The sequence below is a fragment of the Delphinapterus leucas genome, chromosome 18, assembly GCF_059928025.1.
Source record: "Delphinapterus leucas isolate spDelLeu-1000000601 "Yukka" chromosome 18, BTC_Dleu_Yukka2, whole genome shotgun sequence".
Lineage (NCBI taxonomy): Eukaryota > Metazoa > Chordata > Mammalia > Artiodactyla > Monodontidae > Delphinapterus > Delphinapterus leucas.
In genome coordinates this window covers 54,926,877-54,944,508 of record NC_143146.1, presented here as the reverse complement: position 1 = coordinate 54,944,508, position 17,632 = coordinate 54,926,877, and the positions used below count along the sequence as shown (strand labels likewise).

General features: G+C 36.9%; 1 protein-coding gene across 9 annotated transcripts in view; it reads right to left on the bottom strand.

Annotated features, from left to right (window-relative positions):
* The window catches only part of DGKH (diacylglycerol kinase eta), a 179,836-nt gene that overhangs the window by 47,647 nt on the left and 114,557 nt on the right, over positions 1-17,632 (bottom strand). For all 9 annotated transcript variants that reach the window (XR_016388684.1, XR_016388685.1, XM_022574919.2 and 6 more), the window contains 4 exons: positions 17,415-17,554; positions 13,772-13,856; positions 6,540-6,625; positions 105-204 (listed from right to left, as the gene is read on the bottom strand). Coding sequence is in view for 7 of the 9 variants with exons in the window: in XM_022574919.2 (XP_022430627.1) it covers positions 105-204; positions 6,540-6,625; positions 13,772-13,856; positions 17,415-17,554 (411 nt within the window). In the remaining 2 variants the exon portion in view is untranslated. The remainder of the gene's footprint in view (positions 1-104; positions 205-6,539; positions 6,626-13,771; positions 13,857-17,414; positions 17,555-17,632) is intronic.

Below are 17,632 nucleotides of genomic sequence, written 5' to 3'. Positions count from 1 at the left end.
GATATTTTGGCAGGAAAGCCACTTAATCAATTTAGCTATAAAACACAGTTCAATATTAACACTGTCAGTAAAAAACCTTCCTGTCCTGAACACTTCCCGCTTACTTTATTGGCCACGGCATCGGCTGCAACAGCTTTTTCCAACGTTTTTTCATGCGCCTTCTCTACTTTGGCAACGAAATCCTTTACAGTTTCACAAAGTACCCTTTGAAGAAAAGAAATTGTGCAATTCAGGAAACTCGGTAGGCTGATTTGCTTCAATTTACAAACATATTTAAAAATAAGCACAATTAAGTAAACTGTTAAAATATCGGGATCATTTGTTTAGAAACCCATACTTGTATTTGCTGTGTAACATGTCCTATAGAAGTTCAAGACATTAGAAGTGATAAACGGATACATGAATAAACCTTGCTCTACATAATTTAAATAAGTCATTTTAAGGTTATAACAAGCCTTTCTCAAATATTTAAATTTTTAAAATTCTTGAGAAGAGTAGTTGTAGACCTTATTTAAAAAAGAAAGCATTATCTTCTGTACCTTATGTATCCTTATAACAGGACTTTCAGTGTTGAGCAGACAAGAATAAATCTGTCACTAATGGTGTCACTGTTGCTCTCCTATTCATTATATAGGTAACTATATTCTTCCTGAAGAGGAAAGAGGTTGTGCGTTATGCTGGAAACCAACCTGCCTCTTGACTTGAGTTATAGTCTCTGTAAATCCATTCATTTTTTTCCTTAAGATAACCAATGTAATACCATGCAGACTAACTGGATTTAGGTCTTGTTCGTGTCAGCAATATGGTTTACTTGTTTGTTTCTTTTAATTACATTTGGTTTCTTTGCAATAGAAATAGACTAAAAGAAAAAAATCTGAAACATCAAAAAATTTGTCAAAAGTCTTTAGAATTGGTGTTGGATTAGAAACTACAACCAACAGAATGGTATATGACCAGCTTTTTGTAGCAAGCACTTATAAAGTGATTTTGAAAACAAAATCAGACTATTTAAAAATAACAATATTTCTCTTTAACATTGATAAAGGTTGAGGAATTTTAGGAAAAAAACCCCCAGATTACAGCAATTATTTTTTTCTATTATACTCACAATTTTCTCTGGTATGGGAGTGACATAAACTTTCCAGATACTTAAGTATTAGGAAATTGAGCCATTCAATAGATACAGTACACACACACACACACACACACACACACACACACACACACTCTCTTCAAACCTTCACACTTATCATCTAAGAAATAAATGAATTACTCCTAACATTTTTTGTTTTGTTTGTTATTTTTGGCAACCATTTCTAGATTTCACTTGGACAAAAGGTAATACTTCCTAACCTTTAACCTTTTTGGTTGGGCTTTTAAACAGATTTCTACAGAGACTCTAGCTAACCATTTACTAGAGATTCATTCATGTGTTTCATGTCAAGTTTGGTCTTTTTTGTTCATGTATAATACTTTTATGGAATTTCTTGAAATATTCAGACAGGCTACTATGAAATTTCTTCTATGAACTTTACTGAAAGTTCTTCTAAGACGTCCCACGTTTAAGAAGAGGAAACAATGACATTCCCTCCTCTTTACGGAACTCCAAAATAAAAGTTTTCCTTGTTATTATTACAACACTGTGTTGATAAATTTTCCTCTTGGATTTGTGAAATTGCATAGTGCCATAACATTATCATAGATACTTTTGCTGGCGCTTCACTAACTCCTAGGGACAGAGCCTGTCGGTCCATCAGTCTAGGAATGAAAGGGGCAGCAGAGGTGCTTCCTCACTTGTGCCATGCTGCTGAGGCAGACAGAGGCTCAGGGAGAGAGGAGGATACTGTGTTAGGGAACGCTTGCCACTTAGTTTGGGGAATCTTATGGTGCACTAAGTTCCATATTCCAGAAGACAGAGGATATTTATAATCTGGAGGAATGAATTCACTTTTTGTTATACCTAAATGGTGAATGCAGAGGTTTTTAAAATAGAAATAAAACATATACTTAAAAGCAGTGTGATTTCAAAGTCACACCAACTAGGAACTTGCAAACTTGGGGAAAAACAGTTTTAAGATGTATTTACTATAGTAACACAAAAAACATCCTCCAACTGATACAGTTTCCCACTTTAATACATAAAGACTTCCAGAAAATATGTGCAAAAATCAAATGAATGAAACTGGAACATGGATCTTCACATAGAGCTAAAAATATTCTAAATTCCTAATTCCACGTTTAATTAACATTAGTTATCATTTTGATGAGGTATATCCAGCACTGTACTTCTTTAGTTTTGTTCTCTCTCTTCCAAGCTGAACATGGTCAAATTATTCAGTTGAAGCTAACAACAGTCCACACAGCTAGCATGCTTTATGATTTCCACTATCATCTTAATTATGTTATATATGGGATCTATACTTATCACTGGTAACAGCGTCTTCATTTATCAGTTTTCCACTTATTTTTAATAGGGGTAAATGACAATAAAACATGCAAATGCTACACTAAGAAAAATACGGCAATGGTGCCCAAACAGAACCACAAGTTGGTAGTCAGTACCTGAAAACTTCATTTTTAATCTGATATTTAAAAGTTCCAATCAGAAACTAAAGGTAATTTACAAACATCAATGCATAATATCTTAAAACCCCTAGCTATCTATGTGCTCTGAGGAAAGATTCTAACTACATATCTTACCTCATCTATTCAATGAGGGCGTTTGCCTAAATTATCTCTAAGATAGATCCTAAATCTAAAATTCTATGGTTCTATGACAATGGTTCCAATTTTATTATTTTTTCCTGCTAATGATCCCATTTTCTGAGAGGTTTTTTTTAAAATGTTTATTTATTTATTATTATTTTTTTGGTGCATCAGGTCTTAGTTGCAGTGTGCAGGCTCTCTAGTTGTGGCGCACAGGCTCCAGAGCACTGTAGACTCTGTAGTTGTGGCGCGCAGGCTCCCGAGCGCATGGGCTCTGCAGTTTGTGGCATGCGGGTTCTCTAGTTGAGGCACAAGCGCTCAGTAGTTGCAGTGCATGGGCTTAGTTGCCCCGCAGCATGTGGGATCTTAGTTTCCCGACCAGGGATCAAACCCGTGTCCCCTGTATTGCTAGGTGGATTCTTAACCACTGGACCACCAGTGAAGTCCCTGAGAATTTTTGTCTACAGAATAAATCGCATTTACTTAATAACTTGTTTTTTATTTTTATTAATAAATCACATCTATAATGACTAATTAGTCCTTCTGAATCTCAGAAGATAACTCATGTTACCATTACTGAACTGACAAAATTACAAAGTCAAGGAAATGTTGACTTTATGTTGATGAACTACATTAGTTAACCTACTTATTAGCTATGCTGATGAAATACAGCTTTTCCATCAGCATTTTCAACATTTTAACATGGTTAAAAATAGCTTAAGCTACTGGGAATTACTATTTTATGAAACAAATATAAACATACACATTCTGCCTTAATGTATCATTCAACAAGTAAATGGCATTAACAAAAGAAGGGAATTCTTTATTTTATCTAGGTGGTAGTTAAAAGAATGTAGATGTAAATGTGTGTGTGTATTATCTTTTTCTAATCACTAAGCTGTACCTTTATGATTTGAGTACTTTACTGTGTATATGTCGTGCCCCAAATAACACAGTTTTTTAAAAGTAGGGAGAACTACTATAGATTTTCTAAGTCTTAGAGACATAAAACCCAAATGCAATACATGCCCTGTTTGGATTTTGATTTGAACGAATCAATTGTCTAAAAAAACTTCAAGAAAATTAGGGGAAATGGAATATAGGTTGAGTAATTATTATTACTTTTATTAGATTTTTTAAAAAGATTATTGGATATACATACTGAAGGTGGAATAAAATGATTTCTGGGATTTGCTTAGAGATACTCCAGCAAAAGAAAGTGGGGAGTAGATGACAAAATGTTGATAAATACTGAAGCTGAGTGATGGGTATGGTGGGAAATCATTATACTAGTGTCTCTACTTTTTTGCATATTTGAAAAAAATCCATAACAAAAGTCAAAGTAAAAATATACTATATCACTGGTACAAAGTTATTACATATTGTCCTCTCTTTTCTCTCTTGAACCTCTTTATGGCAAATCCCCCAGAATTTTAATCTGCTGTTGTACAGTTCAGGCATCTGGGCGGGCCTGGGAGCTCAGACAAGTGACAAGAGGGGACCAAGGTTGTAATAGAATCTGCTTAAAGGCAAATGAGCTAGTCAGGGAGGAATCCAAAGCCAAGCTAAGAGTAGACCCTAGACAAGGAGCCGGGCGAAGGTCAAGGAAAAACTGTGAAATGCAGTTGGGTAAAACATGAGGTGAGGATACCATAATTTAATATAGCACTCTGTAGTTTATAAGCTCTAATTTTATTTCATTACTCAAGTTAATTCCCCTAACAGTTCCATGAGGCAGGAAGGACAGGCATTCTTTCCATTCTTACACTTGATAAAACAGGCATAGGTCACAAAGCCAGCAAATGGTTGAATCTCATCTAGGGCCTCAGACTGACATAGTACAGCACTGTGACTTATGTCAGTGGTTTTCAAGCTGTTTTTCAGAAATATTTCAAGGATTTCACGAAGGCTTGATTAAAATTTCATTTAGAAATGTAGAATATAATTTTTTAAATGTTCTTAACATTTTAAAATAACTGTTAGGTATACAAGAGAACAATACTATGTTAACTTTTACTTTAGAATTCACTATCTTTTGTGCAAATCTCGTACTATATTTAATGCAGTTTCCAGTTATTTCTGTATTTCATGTTGGTTACATGGTCGTAAGGAAATTGTCTTCAATTAAATAAAAATGGCATCCTTACGACCATGTAACCAACATAAAATACAGAAATAACTGGAAACTGCATAGAACATAAAACTAAAACTGCCACCTATAACCTTATTGCTTATTTCTCTGTTAAATAACGAATAATTTAATCCTATCCTATGTATTAATGCCAACAAAATAAAATTTTAGTTTTTTAATATTGGGATTCTGCATAAAATTTTATTTGAAAAAAGACAGTTATAAGTCAATTATCATCTTAAAGAAATAAAAATAAAAAACACATAAAATGTAAAAGAGGCAGTAATCAAACACCCAAAAGCCAATATTAAAGCTTTGCTAACATCTGAACTAAGAAAGGTGGCCAAATAAAATATTTACTTAACTGTATTAAAGAATAATTCTATAACTTGTTATACCTTTAAAAAGTTTCCATTGCAACTTTCAATCTTTTCTGGCCACGTTCTCTAAAATGTCCCATAAAGAGGCACTTGACTCATAGGGCAAGGGTGGCAAATGTAAATGTCTTCCTCATAGAAGTCACTTAAGAAATACCAGAGGAAGTAACTTTGGTATGTGAATTTGGCCCAAGATGAGAAAGACGATAGGGAGTGCTAAGGCCGGGACAAAGTAGAGATTTGTACATTTCACCATAAAGCAATATAACTAATTAAAAAACACCCAATCGAGGCATCAACCAAAAAACCCATCAGCATCACTGCCCATCAAATAAAGCACATCTGGAGCCCACTAATCCGGGCAACCAGTGTGCTTCCCTTGCCTTTTGCTGTTAACTCTTTTCCTATCGCTCAGTCCTATCTCCTGTTGCTGAAGGTTATGGCACCAAAAGCAACTGTCACTACATCTGCGCTTTGGTCACAAGCAAATTTGTTTTTCATGATTTATTTTGTCTTTCCTTGACTTCTTTGCAAATTAAGTATGTAACATGTAAAGTTTGTGTATTTTTCCCTCCATCACTTCCCCACTCCCTTTCTTTCCCTTCCCTTTCTCTCCTCTTTCTGTATATCAGTAATATTTCCTTGCTAAGCCTGAATCCTAAAGCATGCTGTTACTTTTGCTCATCAGTTGAAAATTTCAGTGGGTTTCACTCCTTCCTGTAGTTGACTTTCCAGTTCTCATGACAGCAGTATAGGGTGCTTCAAGACTAAATCCTAAATTCCAGCCAGGCCACATTCGGGATAATAAAGTCAAGGAGCTTTGGCTCCATGTATGGAATCAACTTAACTAAAATCTGATAACTTTGAATTCAAATATAATTACATCATTTAAACATACTGAGAAATGTCATTTTGAAAAATCTCATCATTATTTTCCTTTTCCTGGTGTAAACAATCCCTGAATAGTAGTGTTTATGGAAATAATGAATTATAGTGAAATGTGTTTTCCACATCATAATTAATCATAAATGTTTCTTTACATAAGAACTTAGATTAATCAAATTCTAAACATTCACTGTACCTTTTTGACAAAAATGTTTCGAATTAAGCCTCAAAAAAATAGCCTCTAAATAAACTCCACTGCAAATAAGATGTTAAGGTGGTTTTTAAAAAACCAGTGCAAATTTAGTATATCTAGTTCTATAACCTACTTCACAGATATTTTGGGGGACGGAAATCACGAAGAAATGTCATAAGTGGTAGGAAACAGCTTTCCTTTCATTTTCACCATATAACTATATCATGACTTGAACTCCACAACTCACTTGGTAGATGATATGACCACTGCATGTTCATCAGAATTGAGGATTTTTGTAAGATGAGCCGCAACTGAATCTTCATAAATTGTCATCTGAAAAAATAAAAAACTCACACTGTATTATTGTTTCTGGCATTTGTACAACTCAGTTATTACTGCTTCAAAAATGGGACCATTTTGACTCATCTGACACATGGCAATGGCTGTCATGAAATATAAATGGATTTAATGAAATAAATAATATATATGAAAGAGTCATTATACAAAATGGATAAATATTTCCTTTCTCTGAAAGGCTCTTTGTTTCTGGAATTCTTTAATTCATATTCTTAGAAAAATCCATAAAATCCATTAAAATTTTCACTAATGTCAAATAGCTGAATATATAAAAAAAAACTCTTACAAGTCAGTACAAAAAAAGCAAGACAATCTAATAAAAATTGGCAAAAGACTAGAAATTAAAGAGGAAGATAGGGCTTCCCTGGTGGCGCAGTGGTTAAGAATCTGTCTGCCAATGCAGGGGACATGGGTTCGAGCCCTGGTCTGGGAATATCCCACATGCTACAGAGCAACTAAGCCTGTGTGCCGCAACTACTGAGCCCACATGTCACAACTACTGAAGCCCGCACGCCTAGAGCCCATGCCCTGCAACAGGAGAAGCCAGCGCAATGAGACACCCGCGCACCACAATAAAGACCCAACGCAGCCAAAAATAAATAAAATTTTAAAAATGAAAAATAAATAAAAACATAAATAAAGAGGAAGATATACAAGTGGTCCATAAGCAGATGAAAAGGTGATCAATCTCATCAGCCATCAGGGAAATAGAAACTAAAACCACAATGCAACACCCCTGTATATCTGCAGAATAGTTAAAAGGAAAACAACAGCAATGACTGGAAAATGCCATGTGCTGGCAAGGTTGTGGAGCAACACAATTCTTGTACACTGTGGTGGAGGCACAAATTGATACAAACACTCTAGAAAACTGCTGGGTAGTATCTATTAAAGCAGAACGTATGCATAACACTGTAGGATTCAGCCATTCAACTTCTGTTTATACTCAAAAGAAAGGCAGGTGTGCTTTCCCAAAAGACATGTGCTAGAGCGTTCACAGCAGCATCCATTCAATAGTAGAATGGATAAAAAACTGTAGTATATTCGTGCAACAGAATACTACAGGGCAATGAGAATGCATGATGTACCACTATGTCACAATACAGATGGATCTCACAGACATAATATTTAGGGAAGGAATTCAGAAATGAAGGAGTGTACACATACAAAATGATTCTATTTTATAAAGTACAAAAACAGACAAGATTAACCTATGCTGTTAAAAGTTAAGATAGTGGTTACTGGGGTGGGAGGTGGGGTGATGAAAGAAAGGGGGACACGGGGCGGGGGGGGGTACCGGTAATGCTGCCTTGTGTCTGGGTGTTGATTACATGGGTTCATTTAGTTTCTGGAAACTTACCAAGCTGTATGTTTATGATACGTGCACTTTTCTGTATGTGTAATTCAATAAAAAGTTTTAAAAATGCTGAATGTATGTCATTCGATCATGTAAATAAGTATTTCTCTCAACGAAATAATCAAAATGCTAAAGGAATCCCATATCCCCTGATCTATTTGACTCAAACTTTAACATCCTGTTGAAAGAACACATCTTCCTAATACGTAAAAATGTGCACGATATTTAAACAGCCTCATATTCAGAGCCTTCCACCAAATGTTTGCCTCTACTCTATTCCATGTCACACAGCTCAAAAAAGTCCATTATAAACTATGTGCTCTATTCAAGCTGGCCTCCAATGCTCTTCTGACTCAGGTAACCTTTCATTGCTTTTTACCAATCAGCATCAGTTTATTCACACACAAATGAAGATTCGATTACCCGCCCCCCTATAAAGCCTTCCTGACTAGCTTCTTCCCAAAGCAATCTCAGTCCTGCTTTACACCCATTGCCACGAATGGCAATCAGTGTGCTACTGATTTAAATTTCTATCGTACTGCCTTCAAAGGCAGAGCACATATGGAAAAGAAATTTTACCTGAAAGAAAGGAGGAGAGAGGAGGAACCTCAAAGTTTCACACAATATTGTATGGACTGATAAATCTACTTACTGATCCCTGGTCTAAACATTAAAAACTACATCTTTACAGTTAAGATCAGAAAAATGAAAATGTATCTTCTTAAAAAAGCAAAGGAAGGGGGTTCCCAGGTGGCGCAGTAGTTGAGAACCTGCCTGCCAATGCAGGGAACACGGGTTCGAGCCCTGGTCTGGGAAGATCCCACATGCCGCGGAGCAACTGGGCCCGTGAGCCACAACTACTGAGCCTGCGCGTCTGGAGCCTGTGCTCTGCAACAAGAGAGGCCGAGACAGCGAAAGGCCCGCGCACCGCGATGAAGAGTGGCCCCCGCTCGCCGCAACTAAAGAAAGCCCTCGCACAGAAACGACCACCCAACACTGCCAAAAATAAATAAATAAATTTATTAAAAAAAAAAAAAAAAAAAAAAAAGCAAAGGAAGGAAATACTCTTCCAAAAAATTGATTTTATTTCTTTTCCCTACAGGGTAGACTGTCATAGCACATAAGAGGGTCGAGAAAAACTATCAATTCCATTTGAATTTACATTTAAAAAATCCAAGTTTTTGTCCATTAAAAGTAACCAAAGGCATAGAGTACAACCTTTTCCAGAGGAAAAGGAAATAACCTCTATATCCAAGGATAAAATTATTATTATTATTTTTAATAAATTTATTTATTTTTGGCTGTGCTGGGTCTTCGTTGCTGCACGCAGGCTTTCGCCAGTTGAGAGCACAAGCTCAGCAGTTGTGGCGCAGGGGCTTAGTTTCTGTGCGGCATGTGGGATCTTCCCGGACCAGGGCTCGAACCCATGTCCCCTGCGTTGACAGGTGGATTCTTAACCACTGCGCCACCAGGGAAGCTGGGATAAAATTATTGATGTCACTTATTAAGCTATTATGTAGTCACTTAGCAGCCTTAGGAAGGTAAAGTAATAACAGTTGACGTTTTTTATTGTGTACCAGGCACTGTGATTAAATACTTTGTATGTATTTATTCTATTCATTGTCCTGTTTTACAGCCAAGGCACCTAAGGCTCAGGTGAGTGATTTGCCCAAGAACCACAGCTAATGAAGAGCAGACAAGCTACAAGTAGGGATTCTGGAGCTTATTCCATCACACGCCCCACACACACCCTGACCAAGCAAGTCTTGGTCTTTGCCTAATTGTATCTGTCAAATATAAATTTCATAATTGATCAGGTGTATTACTATAAGAGCCTCCTGGTTGGGCTTCCTCTGTCTCTCCTGCCCCTTTTCAAACCAGTCTCCACTTCACAACAGCGTGATTTTTTTTTCTAAAGCACAAATCTGATCATGCCACATCCCAGCTTAACATGTCTAAGTTTTCTAGAGAAAGTCAAAAGTCTTCAGCTAACATGTAAGACTCTCCATGATCTGAACCCTCCTTTCCTCTCCTCTGCCCTGTCTTTTGACGCCCTTCCCCTGCACCACATGCTCTAACTCTACAGAATTACTTGTAGTGCCCCAGATGTACCAAGGTCCTTACTATCAAGCTCTGCGTAATGCTCTTTTTCAACTCGCTAATTCTTACTTCTCTTTTTTTGTGCTGAAAACCCAGTTTAGGTACAACCTCCTCTGTAAAGACTTCACTGAACTTACCAGGCTAAGAACCCGCTCTTCTGTGCAATCATTATACCCTGAAAATAACTTAAACATTGCTGGTCATTTCCTTGTCTGGCCCTCCCACTGGACCAGAGATTCCCAAACTTTCTGGGCTCATGCATCCTTAGCGTCTTAGTAATTTCGTCACAGTGCCCCTGGGCCAAAAGAAATACTTAGTAGTAGTTAAGTCCAAACAGCTTAATAAGTATTTATGTCCTGACAACTTAATAACGATTTGAAAAAATAATACACATAAATTAAAAGAAAAGAAATACCTTATTTCATTCTTAAATAACTAGTTGTGAGCTGTGGGCACTGTATACATCTCAAACCTTAGAATCAGATTGGACCGTGATACCCTCATTTCCTATTCAACACTAATTTTTGTGTGGAGTTTGCTTTATATCACAGCAGCTACTGAAAATCCAGCTGCACAAAAACATAATGTCATCAAAAGGAATGTAGTGCAACCTAACATTTAAACTGTGTACTACCTCAAGCTAGTAGCTTCGATGTCCAACAGATGTCGAGTATTACAATGTTTTCTTTGAAATTTAAAAGAATCTCATGGTAGCCCTCTGAGTTCACTGAGGTGCCTGGCATACAGCTTGGCAAACATAGCTCTAAGCTGATTGAAACTAGAGGGTAAGTCTTTTATTTCCAGTCCCAGGTACCAACAGGCACTTAATATTGTTGAATGAATGAAAGAAAACATAAAGTTACAACTTCATAGCATGCTATTACCAAGCAGCTAGAAAACAGACAGAATTGAGGGGAAAGAAGTTTTATTACTCAGTAAGAGTAAATTTAGAAATAAACTAATCAGAAGATTTTCATTTCCAGAAATTTGAGGCCATCCTCTCCTGTGTTTTCAGGGAGTTGACTGGGGTACAGCAGCTCACACCTTCTCTTTGATTACCTTGGCATTGATAACAAGCATCTGTAGACTTACTAGACTTGTATGATTGGGGAATGATACAGAAGAGACCAAAAACATGACCTCTGCATCAAAAGGCTTTTAATCCAAAAAGAAAGCAGTAGGAATCCGGCTTCCAAGGAATACATAAGGCCAGAGGGCTTTGATGTCAAGATGTCCACTGTTCTAATACAGTTTGGTATTTAGATTAAAAGAAATTTAACAATACGATTTTTTTTTTTTTTAAGCCATGCTGCACAGCCTGTGGGATCTTATTTCCGTGACCAGGGATTGAACCCAGGCCACAGCAGTGAAAGTGCCAAGTCCTAACCACTGTACCTTCAGGGAATTCCCTAACAATACTAATTTTTAATTCACTGTCTACTTTGTGCTAGTCATCGTACCGGATGACAATATAATTAATGGTGAGTGACAATATAATTAATGGTGAGTGAATAATATACATTGCCTGATCCTTACAGTGTGATAGCAGTAAGATGATGGAAGGTGAAGGGGGCTGTGGAACTACTGAAGAAAGACACAGACGTAAGACTTGGGAGATGAGGGATGACCACTTGGAGTGAGTGGTGGACACCTGGAATGAGTGATACCTAAGCTGAGACTTGAGGTGAGAACAGAGTGAACTAGTATGAGGCCAACGGAGAGATGCATATTCATTCGCCAAGGGGTAGAGGAGAGAAGAACCTGATGGCATGGGGATTTTACATTAAATGTAAACAATACATTTTCTGATAGTGAGCATTAAGCAATAGAATCATTGTTACTGAAGGAAATCATGGAATCACTATTCTTACAATGTTCAAAAAGTACAACAAATAGAATTACTTAATTATGGCCATAAGGAATTAATCAATAAAACTGTCATAATTCCTTAAGCTCTATAATTCTATGGCGCCAGCAGAATGCTAACAGTTAATAAGAAGATCAACCACATTTTGTGGAAAATCGAAAAAAACAGTAATTTCACAATCATGCATAAGGGAATCCAAAATAAATATTTTACTTAAAAAATATAAGCTGGAACATTAGATTGAGACTACGAAGAAGGAATATTTAGCTCACTTTTATTTCAGTTTTCAAGGCAAAGAAGTCACACAGTGACTGGTCAGAGTGACAAAGAACACTCATTTAACCTGTAATCTTAAGGCACACTGCCTCTTTGTTATGAAATACTTTAATAAAAAAGCAAAATACATGAAGTTTCATTCAAAACTCCTTTACACTAAAAAAGAGCTTTCTTCCATGTAGTTACAATTGTACCTCATATTTAGTGACTACATATGTGATAAAAGTAAATTGTCTGACTTTATCTTATATGCTAGGATATGGACATCTTGAAGTAAGAAGAGCAAAATAATGCCCCTTTTGTCCCTGGAGAGAAAATTAATAACATTTAAAAAATACTATTAAGAAAAAAGATTGGTTCCTATGAAAACATGTTTATAGTTGAATAAAATAATAATATAAACAAAAATGCTGCTGGAAAGAAAGTAGTAAATATATTAATCTTTCATAGTAATTACCTCTGGGTGGCAGGACTGTAAATAAAATTTTTACCTTCTTTTTTATATATTTTTGTATTTTCCAAAAATTTTAGAAGCAGTTTTTGCTACTTTTATATCAGGGAAAAAATTTAAATACAGTTAGCTTCTTTAAGGAAAAGCCCATGTTTCTAGTTATCATTCCTTTCCTTAGTTTTGACATGATCCTAATTTTCTTGATGACAAAACAAAGATTTCAACTGTAAAATAAACAGATGAATTTTCCTAGAGGGAAAAAAAAGCTATCATAGATCAAATGGTCTTAGTGAGTCAGAGAATAATCCTTTGAAAATTAGGTTGTTTTAAATCTCCAGTGCTCTGAGGTTTAATCAGAATGCTGAATCTTTAAGAACGTCTAAAAACTGCAGTTATTAATGGTCTGTAGCAGGGATGGAATGAAGTGCACTGTCTTCCTTTGTTTTATCTTGATCCACAGACTTAACCTAGAGGCCTGTCCTGATGCATCCTCAACACAGCAGGGAAAGCAGGAAGAGAGAAATTCTAATACAATATTCTGGTGACGAGTAAGTATTGATGTGTGTCTGGAGCTGGGCAAACATCTAATATTCAAACAGGTGCTCATGGGTGAAACAGAAGATGAGTGAAAGCTAACAGGAGCCTGGCATCAGCTGGCTTCCCTGGAGTCCGGTTGGTACGAGTAAATAGGCAGGTGGAATATTCAGGGAGAACTATCAGGGTGGGAGCAAGGGAACCTGCATGTCTGGTGCTTTCCTCATACTCATCACCTCCTTTAATCCTCCTAACATTGCGGTCTCCTCAACAGCTGAGGTCCATGAAGATGTGACCCACAAAGGCGAGTGATGTGGCTGAATTCACACGCCCAGGGTGGTTGTCATGGAAGGACACTAACCTAGTTGGTAAGGATTCTTTCCTCTGGAGAAGACCAGAAGCAGTCAATGAGACCAAACCCCAAACAAGAAAAATTACCATTAAGTGAACATACTACCATATCTTATATGTTTTTTATTGTTCAAGACACTCACCCCCGTTTTCAAATGACAAATAGATAAAGAGTTAAAGTCTTACATAAAATTCTTCAGATGCTTCTGGAGGTTCTGGAAGTAGAGAAGCCTTTGCTGGCAATTTGAGTTCATAGGTCATTATACTCCACCTGAAGGGAGAAAAATCTTTGGTCTAAAATTCCTTTAAAATTTAATAAACTGACTTTGTTCTTACCTCACATACACACAGATGCACATATATTCATGAACTATGGTTTGCTGTGTCTAAAATAACCAAATATGGGAAGAGATGGACTTTTGGTAATCTCATAAAATGCTGAATTCATAATTTATGATTTCCATATCTTACCAATTCTCTGATTGGTGACTTCCAAACATTTGAAGGCTATGGCCCACAGTAAGAAATGTAGATATGTAACAAGACCTCTCCTCTTCACTAGGTGCAAAGCATTCTGACTTTTCTATTCCTTTCTGTTTCACTTTTAAAATGATGCTCACTGCAATTTCTAACTAGATTATGTAAGTTGCTAATGGGTCACAGCCCCAAATTCTAAAACATGTCCTAGATTAAACAAACGCGTAGCACCTACGAAAAATAAATCATTCTGCACGTAACAATCTGTCTTGCCAAGTCAGCTTATACAGACATGAAATGAAAATTAGATAAATAGTCCTTCTTACATTAAGAAAGTAAGCATGGGATTGAGAGGAAAAAATTAATAGAAATAATACTTAATTGAAGCAACTTTATTTCAATTAGCTGTAAATATTAATTTCAAACCAAACATTGAATCATTTGGTGTTAGAGAAAAGCAGTCAACTCCAGATAAATCCAGTCTTCTATCTAAAATAATTTTAAAATTTGGGAAGAACAATTGGGTAGAGACATTACTGTTGTCAGTAACAGGATGTAAAATAAAAGGTCTTTCAAAGACACAAAGCATAATAAGAGCAGTACTGTAACACATGGATTTTAAGAAAAGCATATCACAGTGGATGCCAGTGATAGAACCTAGAGGAAAATCCCAAGATTAGCATCAGTATGTAAAGACAGCCGAGTGTATCATTCAGACTAATAAGTCTTTGCATAAAAATTCAAATTCTGAGAGAATTCCCCAAAAGACACAGGTTATATGTTAGGATGTATAAGTGAAATAGATGTGTATAGCTACTATTCAACTCTTGACATGAATATACTGTAAATACACATTTGAGCACAAAGTCATCCATTCTTTCATTCATCCACGCAACAGGTATGTACTGAACGTCTCAAAGTGACAGTATTCCAGGGCCTGGAAATACAAAATTGAATAAGACTTCTCTAATAAAGCTTGTATTCTAGTGCAGAAACAGATGTAATACAAGCAACAAATAAAATAATTAAACTTTGTAAACTTTCAAATAGGGGAAATCACAATTGGAAACATGAAAGTCCAGTTCCGTATATCTGGCGACACTTATCTGGTCAAAGGATGGTTAAAGAATTGGGAAAGAAATCCACCCAAATGTCCTTGCACCTTCCATGCTATACCTCCTCCCTTTATAGGCAATGACTGGAGCTGATGAAACAGGAGAAAGTGGCAGCACAAGTCAGGAAGGGATGCTCATTGGTACCAGCTAAGCAGAGTTGAAAGCAGAAGTTACGGACCCATTTGGTGAGTATGTGCATTAAACAGAGAGTGCAGTGTTGAAAGCCCCTGGGAAGTAGAGTCTGGATTTCATTGCAGACAGCCAGTTCAACCACTTATTAGCTATGTGACAGTGCTAATATAAAAACCTCCTGAGCCTTTTTACCTGTAAGATGGAGATGATAATGACATTAGCCATTTCTAAATGTACAGTGAGGATTAAAGGAGATGATACTCTATCAAGTAAAGTAACTAGAAGTGCCAGGCAGACAAAAAATACTATTCATTGTTACTCCACTGTCTCTGCAAGACTCAATTTTCATCTTTGTAAAACAGTCATAACAATGCTTTTCTTAGCCAGTGTTGTTTTGAGGGTCAAATAAATTAATATATATGAAAAAGCATATATGATGTGGAATATTATTAAACATCAATTTTTTCACCTGTTCTTTACAAATGGTATTCTTAATTAGTAAGGAAAGCACTGGAACAAAATATTCTTATGTTTCTAAACAACAGTCCTAGCTTTTTAAATCCCCTTTGATTTGTTTTTTCTTGTGTTTTTTTTGTTTTTTGGGTTTTTTTGCAGGTCTGTATTAAGGAATTTTACCAAGGGGGTGTTGTTTCTCTGCTAACAACCTAGAGAAATTAATTTTTATAACTTACAAGGGAAAAGCACACACCTAGAGCAGAGGAAATGCCTCACAGCATTTCCTAGGTTGCGGGGAGAGCGGTATTTAAATTTACAACAAAAAGCCATTTAAAATACCTTGGGGGGTTTGGTTAGCACTGAACTGGGCAGTCATCTGGGAAATCACCTCCAGGCTCTTTAAAGACTGGAGACTGAGTCCACTTTATGCTCCCAAACTACTGGGGGATCCCTCCCATGACTGGTTTGGGATAAACACAGACAAATGCTTGCCAGCCCAGCTTTCTTTCTAAATACTCTGTCAGCAAAAGAATCAGCCATTACAACATTACCTTATGTCAGGCAAGGTTACAATTAATTAGGTTATAGCTTATTTTAGAGTAATTACATTTTAGATTGGTGGCTCCCTGATGAGATTTCGTTATTTTCGGGAAGAGTACCACAGATGGCTAATCCTATCAAAGTTGTTTTGATTCATGCTAGCTCAAATTTATAATGAGATTTTGACATTTGTGTCCCACTTATGATGGAGGTTACTGCTTACTGAGCCCTGGTTGCTCCCTATACCCCAATTCTAAACACCTCCTGCATAATACTCAGGGCACACACACTGCGATTGCTTTTTTACATGTGGGGCGTTTAGAGAGAAAGCAGTTAAGAGATGCAGTCGAGGATACCATAAAAACAGTGATAGTTCCTTCATGTGAATCTGTCTTCCTAACACTTCCCTGTCCCTGGGAAAAGATTGTTTTTTAGTATTTTGTTGGTTCAATTCCTTCTCAATGTGTATAATTAAGAAGAGATATTCTAAAAAATCTAAAGTTTATATGTCTTTCTTAGTTTTAATGAAACCAGAAGATGAAGGGACCATACCTATTATACTCATCAAAAGCCCCCCCACTAACTATTTAAGCTTTCTGAGCCAAATAGCAGTTAAAAGTAATTAGTATCATCATAGCCTTCTACATTATCTTTAAAATAATGGATTCAGGGCTTCCCTGGTGGCGCAGTGGTTGAGAGTCCGCCTGCCGATGCAGGGGACATGGGTTCGTGCCCTGGTCCGGAAAGATCCCACATGCCGCGGAGCGGCTGGGCCCGTGAGCCATGGCCGCTGGGCCTGCGCGTCCGGAGCCTGTGCTCCGCAACGGGAGAGGCCACAACAGTGAGAGGCCCGTGTACCGCAAAAAAAAAAAAATAATAATAATAATAATGGATTCATTAAACCAGTTTCCTCATTTTTTTTTTTTTTTACAATTCATTCATTCACTCAAAAAAACATATTTATTGAGTGTCTATTCTGTGCCAGGCTCTGTTCTAGACCTCAGGGGTGGACCCCCCGTCAGGGGTTACCGTCAGTACAATTTTACTTATCAAAAAAAGATATCAGTATGCCACTTTCGATCTAATTTTAGAAGAGAATTTGTTATTACCTGTCCAACATTTTGGTGCTGGCTCGTTCTAGCTTCTCAAGTATCTGAGGAAGTTGGGTGTCGTCATCGTATGAGCCTCCCCAGCCAAGAACCCGGGCAAGGTCATTTCCTGTACCCAGAGGCAGTACTCCCAGCTGACACTGAAAGACAGCCCCACAGGAGACCTCAGACAAGTTGACACATAGGGACTCTGACATTTCTGTACATCACTGGTCAGC